Source organism: Electrophorus electricus, chromosome 14 (genome assembly GCF_013358815.1).
Source record: "Electrophorus electricus isolate fEleEle1 chromosome 14, fEleEle1.pri, whole genome shotgun sequence".
In the NCBI taxonomy this organism is placed as follows: domain Eukaryota; kingdom Metazoa; phylum Chordata; class Actinopteri; order Gymnotiformes; family Gymnotidae; genus Electrophorus; species Electrophorus electricus.
Window position 1 is genome coordinate 14508812 of NC_049548.1, and position 6832 is coordinate 14515643.

General features: G+C 40.9%; 1 protein-coding gene across 2 annotated transcripts; it reads left to right on the forward strand.

The window, feature by feature from the left end:
* The first annotated feature begins 1331 nt into the window (after window positions 1-1331).
* Window positions 1332-6817, forward strand: si:ch211-250n8.1. 2 transcript variants are annotated; one of them, XM_035533677.1, is made up of 17 exons: window positions 1332-1438; window positions 1596-1655; window positions 2118-2222; window positions 2439-2514; window positions 2959-3115; window positions 3213-3258; window positions 3360-3481; window positions 3654-3689; window positions 3801-3853; window positions 4040-4172; window positions 4637-4848; window positions 4971-5016; window positions 5213-5278; window positions 5433-5492; window positions 5624-5709; window positions 6250-6344; window positions 6432-6817. In XM_035533677.1, the coding sequence occupies exons 2-17, from the start codon at window positions 1619-1621 to the stop codon at window positions 6464-6466; spliced, it is 1365 nt and encodes a 454-aa protein (XP_035389570.1). In that variant the 5' UTR covers window positions 1332-1438; window positions 1596-1618; the 3' UTR covers window positions 6467-6817. The 2 variants fall into 2 exon arrangements, with proteins under 2 accessions (XP_035389570.1, XP_026879046.2); XM_027023245.2 differs by having other exon boundaries at window positions 3360-3418.
* Window positions 6818-6832: the final 15 nt, after the last annotated feature.

A 6832-nucleotide genomic window follows, 5' to 3' on the forward strand; every position in this document is an offset into this window, starting at 1 on the left:
AAAAAAAAACCAAAACAAAAAAAAACCTTTTAAAAAGTACCATTTAAAAGTAATTCAACAACAAAAGAATAATACAAAAATCTACTGTACAAAATTACACCACCTGTCGGCAGAACAAAAAAAATCACAATATGGTACGACCGCATGGTATTTTCTCAGCAAACCAACTCTTAATAGTATGTGCCAGTAAATCTAAATTCAACTTCTACTAATTACTCAGGTTTGAAAGAAAAATAAACTCTGACCTGTAATGAGTACGGCAACCACAAAATCTAATTTCATAACTTCCCCTCAGCATACAGCGTCTGTCCACATGAAACAGGGTAATATTAGTGAAAACTAGCATCGATATGCTTCCGTTATAAAAACGACTGAAGGGATGTCCGTGTATAATTGTAACTTTGTGTTTATGTGTGTATTTATTTATCTGACATCCCATGTAAAAGTTGTTTCAATTTCTCATTACGTTATTATTTCATTGCTTAATGAACTGGATAAATGGAGCAGCGCTTACTCGCAGCAGTACATAATCCGTACTGTATCCGTTAATTATCTTTTTGACAGAGTTGCATAAACTCATTTAGCAGGAATTTCACTACATAACTGTTTTACCCCGTTACATATATACTGTAAAAAGTCTAAACATGCCAGTTTGTAACTGAGTTTTAATTACTATGACAGCTTTAGGTTGTAGAAACTTGAGTATAACCACCTTAAATTATATAATATGTATGCTTATATGTACGATTATATAATCTTAGAACCAAAATCGGTTTAAATCCAAATTATGTGTAGAAATGTGTGGAACATAGCGTTAGATATCTGGCCTAAGTATAAAGGTAAGCGTTCTTTGAGTTAACTACTGTGTTATGTAATTAACCAAGCTGAAGGTGCAAGCAAAGACCTACTATAAATATAGATAGCACAGACACATCTTTACCCATCCTGGGAAGTGCTGGGAAAAGGGATGAGACTGAGATTAAGGAACAAAGGCCAAGATGCAGGAAATATATCTGTGTACCCATTAAAATAGTTTAAATAGGTATACAAAATGGTTTATAGTAAGTGGTTCTCAGGTTGCCGGAACAACAACAATTCAGATGGCTATAGTATGCAATACAAATATACCCTATAGTATACGATACAAAAACTATACAATAGCAATATTGCAAAAATTAAACCTGTTCACAAAGTGAGAATTCCATTAGAGAACCTATTTGTAACGATACCCGCATTGATTTCGAGGTTTAAAAATAACTTGTGCCTTAAGAGGGCGCCATTGAGACACATTTGTAAACAAGGGGGCAGTGCCGCCGGTATTTGCTCTTGGAGTTCTGGTTGTATAAGCGGGGACGCGCATATATTGCAAATTTATGAAGAGTGGTGTCTTTAACTCCGAACATTTACATATCGTTTCAGCCATCCTCCACCGATTAAAGTTAGGTTTGAAAGTGCTGAGTTTATTTTTCACATGTTAGCTGTACATTTCTCCTTGATATGATTACATTTCTGGGTACATGTCGCGGTATTTCTCCAATGCGTTCCTTCTTGCGTGCCTTCCACGCCAAGCTTATCCAACTATTGTGCTCTTATAGGAAAGAAGCTTTAGAGAGGAGGAATGCCAGGTAAAGACCCGCATACCGAGAGCCTCAAAGGTAAGATTTTACACGTTAGCGTTACCTTTCCCCTCATTTGATTGTCTGTTAAAGTGTGTAAGTTGCGTATAATGTCACTACGCAGTGTCTGTAATTTAGGGGACGTGTCTGTCTATACTTGTAATCATAAACTTCAAGGAATCCACTATATCCGTTGAAACGTTGCTCTGTATTTATCCCTGGACATCCGCAAGCGATATTTCTGGGCCAGCAGTCTCCAAAGTACAAGAGATCAATATTTATTGTTAAGGTAAACCCTGATATTTTGGCAATGTAGTTGATTTTCCAGGGCTCTGTAATATAAAACTAGCCCGAACCGATGTCCTTAAGAGTATATGTGAACAAATAAAGGCAATTAGTGATGATGCATGTGATCTGCAGTGCAGAGGCAGACTGTGAGTCACCACATCCCGAAACAAATGAACCGTGTCTGCTAAAGTGCCTGAACTGGTTTGTCTTTAGTGTGCATTCTGCAGCTACAGGAGGAAGGCCTGTTGACTGACTCCAGCCCTCCGCTGGCTTCCTGCTGTGAACTTCTGGAGCACATACTGCGCAAGGGTCTCCAAAGTCAGCACTGAACACACCATCACCTGTATTTACACACACACACACACACACACACACACACACACACACACACACACACACACACACCTTAACATAGATAAAGGCGGTACAGGACACACATACACACCACAGTTTGTAGGAAGATGTATTTTTACTCTGAAATTTCTATTTATTGAGTGATTTGAAAGCAAACCCAGTAATTGTTTATGTCTGTAGAGCCAGTCTTGAGCTTGACACACAGAGACTACTGGCACTGTTTTGAGCAGCTGCTAAAGCAGGATACATGCGGCAGGTCAGTCTTACTGAAGACCACATCTGTTGTGAAAACTGAAAAGTGTCAACCTACTTATTCTTTGTTCACCCAGGAAACAGCAAAAAAAAAAAAGTAGATTAAAATCAACTCTCTCCAAATATTGATCAGCCTAGAAACTGATGTAACAGATCTAGTGTGGTATTGATTCTGCTCCCTGTGTTCTGGGCAATGTCTTGAATATGGCAATTTATAAGGACAAATGGGAATGGTTTAAATTGTCCTCAGAAGATCTTTAAATATTGGACTAAATTCCAATATCGTTTTGGTACTGTCAGTTCAGAACTGTGGGAGAACAGACCTAATGCAAGTTAGGTAAACTCATGTATAAATGTTTTACATGAGGAGTCACAAAGGATGTCTTCCTAATTTACATAACAAGGTTGTTTTGGGACTGACTATTCACATTTGTCTCTCTGACTAAAGGCTGGGTGCAGTCTCTCTGGCAGTGCAGCAGACCATAGCCTGCCCCAAGCTCCTGACTGCCCAGGGACGAGGACGCTTCTTCATCCGGCTAATGCTCAGCAGGAGGATTCTGGGAAATGTAGTCAAGCATCTGTTACACACAAGCAGAATCATGGAGGTGACTAAAACCATAGTTATGATTTGACATGTACACTTTCTTGATATGTTCTTTTTCAATGAATTAAAGAGTTTAACATTCTTTGCCCCCATTGCAGTGGTACCGTCCTGAGGTTTCAGTATTGAGGAATGAGGATTTTGTAGGTAAAGGTTTTTCTCTGGTAATAAACCTACAGTTGTCTCTTGAGGTCCCTGCCATTTGAATTGTTACTGTATTGCGTGTATGTGTGCTCTTTCCCTTCCAGAGCCATTTCTCTCCCTCTGTCTGATTCTCTCTGAAATGCAGTTCAAGCTCAACATAGAGGTGAGCATACTCCGCTCTCGGAGTACGGACACTGTGCTAATTGAGGAGTGCTCTGTGGAGTCTGTAAGTAGCACTTCTGTTATGAGCAACGCTGGTGCTGTGTGGGGGACTCTGTGTTGGCAGGCAGCTCCTCAGCTCTGCTATCCTGCCTGTCCTGTGAAGCTGTTGCAATACCATCTTTCCTTTCACTCTTGTTTTCTCTGCCAATGGAACGCTACTGCATCCGCCACTCCAGAACTGTAGCTTCCTAGATGAGAGCTGGCTGCTACCGGTAAGCCTTCATCGTTGTTGTCGTCGTCATCATCATCATCGTTGTCATCATCGCAGTACGGTGGGATGTGCATGTGAAACGCATGCTGATTGGCTGCTTGTGTTGTTTTAGGTGTGTGAAACCCATGAGGCAGTGCCTTGTCGTGAGTTGGGGATGGTTCTGAGGTTAGCATGCGTCCACTGGGGTTCCAGCACGGAAGGTTGCTTTAGCACCAATTACATCAAGTTTTTTTGGTTTGGCTTCATTGTTTGACAAGATACTACTGTACATGTTGCCATAGGGTATGCATTCTGGGAGAGGCTATATCATCTGTCTTTTTGATTGTTTCTTTTTCCTGCTGTTCTTATCAGGTACCTGAACGGCCGTGTGTTTGTGTTGGAACTGCTACACGGCAGAATGGCTCAGGTGAACAAGTTTGCAGAGCCTGGTGACATCATAGATGAAATCAATGGGATATCGCTGCGGAATTCCAGAAATGGGCAGGTACGGGATAAAACGGAGCATTGTTCTTCACATGCTGTGACTGGAGCTGTTCAGAAATGTGACCTCTGGTGGTCAGTAGCTGAAAAAGTATGAGACCTTGCAAAGTGAAGGCAATTGTCATTTTTCTCACTACGTAGCAACGAAGACGTGACCTAGTTAGCGTGTAGTAACTAGTAACATAGATGTCTTCTCTTCTAATCAAAGAAGAGTAACACAGATGTGATCTAACCAGAGCCTAATGAAATGGACATGATCTATTCAAGTGAGTGTCTAGTAACATAGATGTGATCTCTTCTAATCATAACCTAGTAATGTAAACATGATCTATGCAGAGCCTTTTAATGTAGACATGACGGAACCAGAGTCTTGTAAGTTAGATGTGATCTAACCAGAGCCTAGTAACCTAGACGTGATCTCTTCTAATCAGCATCTGTGGCGGCTCTGCCCCCTGCTGTTGTGTGAAGGCAGGTGTGCTGCTGTCCCAGCTGAGGGGTCAGCCTCTGACCCTGCGGGTCCTGCACTGGAGAGGCGAGGACGGAGCCATGTATCGGCCGCTGGTGTCGCTCCTGCAGCGGCTCCAGCAGGAGAACCCTTCGCTCTGGTTCGGTCCGGACCCGGCCCGGCCTAAAGCCTGTCTCCCAGGGCAGGACCAGAGTCAGTGTATGAACGACGGCCGGTACGTACGTCTGCCTGTGTGGCCATCATAATGAAGATGCATGTCTGTGGAGCGTATTTGTGGCTTTGTTAGCTTCACATACCATCAAGTCACCCAGCTGTGCTCTTCTACTCTGTTAACAGGATCCTGTACTCTGTACGACTCTTAGGAAAGGCGAACATTGGAATGGTAGTGTAGTAAACATTATCACTGAATTAACTCACATTTACTCTTTTTGTGTACTGGCTTTTGTTCAAAAGCCAGTAAATAGCCCTAAAGCTACTGCTAAGTTTATACAAGAGTTAAAAGAAAATTTGCATAACTGATGGATTTTGAATCTGAATTGATTTGGGGAACTGTGATGTGGCTTGTATGTCTGTGTCAGTATGGAGGGAAGGAGGTTCTGAAGCATGCTATTCCCACCATTCTGCAGAAGAGACAGGGCACGGAGGTACGCCCGTCCCAAGCTGTAAACACATCACCAAGCCTTCTCCATTACACGCTTCTGTTGCTTATGATCAGGATGTACCTGGAGTCCTTTTGTGCATTATTAATTTGATATGTATCAAAATGGTGGGTGAAAACAACCCCTTTTCTCTGTACAGGAGGTGCTGTTAGATGTGAAGGAGACTCATCTGACCTGCACTGACAGATCCAATAAACAGGTCTGTAGCTGTAGTTGAGATATTGATATTGCGATTTTGAGAGATTGGAACTTGTGCATTTATGAGGACGACAATACCTTATCACCACCATTATCGTCATCATCATCATCATCACATTTTACCATAAACAGGAGCTGTTCCAGCATCACTTTCCAGAGATATCATGTGTGGGGAGGTTTGGCCAACCGGATTTTACCATCTTTGCTTTTTGTGTAGTGTAAGCATTTGGATTCTTCACTCGTTGTATTAATATGTTCAGTTCAGTATATTTTAAGTTGCTCTTACACTGTTGCAAAGAGACAAAGTATAATAATACATTTTATGCCAGTTTTTATACATTTCAACTGCAGCTCCTTGTGGTACATAAGCACAAACATGACGCATGCAACTTTTTAATCAGTGTAAAATGAATGAGAGAAATGATATGAGGACTTAACAATTATATATGGTTTTATACTGTGTAAGCATTCAGTTTATTTTCAGAGAGAAAAAAAAAACATGCTTCTTAGCCTCATCCACTCTGTATGGTCTACACATTTGCTCTATCCCAGTACCCAGCACCATCCAAGCAATTGACACTGGATGTAGCTTAGTTGTTGCAGTGGTTTCCTATAAAGGCCAAAGGGAGTGAAAATAGCTGTATATGTGAATTCCATTGGCGTATCAGTGGAAGAGAAAAGTGGAAAAGGCATTTTGGTGGTGAACTGTGACTTGATAAGTCGGGTCAGTATTGAAGCTGAGAATTTTATTATTTCAGAGACACTTCTGACACAGGCCAGCCACCCGGATTCTGTTGTGTGGTACTGCAAGCAGAATCCAGCAGTGAGTGTGAGGAGATAGTCCACCGTATAGGTGAGGAATTGAACCCAGTAGTGTCATTAATGTACCCCTTGGGTAAGATGTACTGACTTGGTGTTTCATTTTGTTTACCTTTCATAGCTGCTGGATTTAAAAACACAGAATGGTTTGTATGAGAAGATTAAAACACTAACAATGTTGGAAGTTTTACATGTTGTCATGAGGGACTCTGTCTGCAGTTTTTAACAAAACTACCCTGTCTATTTTAAAATGATTTACTGAAAATATTAATAGTAATGTAACATGTAACTTTCATAGGAGAAATTATAACAAAAGTATTGTAATAACATGTTTGTTAAATCATAAAAGTGTTTTAGAAAAAAAAAACTATTAAAGAACCTCTAAGGTCAAATTCTATCCGATTACTTATGGCTGATTACTTGATTATTGCCAAAATCAGATCTCTGGGTATCGGGAGAAATGTTAGGGGATGAGTGCTTTATTATCCTCTAAACTGCTTATGTGAGCTGCCTCTTCTTTAT

What these genes read in the sequence shown, in the direction of transcription:
- si:ch211-250n8.1 (XM_035533677.1), top strand. Translation starts at nt 1,619, where the DNA reads ATGCCAGGTAAAGACCCGCATACCGAGAGCCTCAAAG. An exon ending in ACTGCGCAAGGGTCTCCAAA is followed by an intron (nt 2,223 to 2,438) that starts GTCAGCACTGAA and finishes TTATGTCTGTAG; the next exon opens with AGCCAGTCTTGAGCTTGACA. An exon ending in GAAAGGCGAACATTGGAATG is followed by an intron (nt 5,017 to 5,212) that starts GTAGTGTAGTAA and finishes TGTCTGTGTCAG; the next exon opens with TATGGAGGGAAGGAGGTTCT.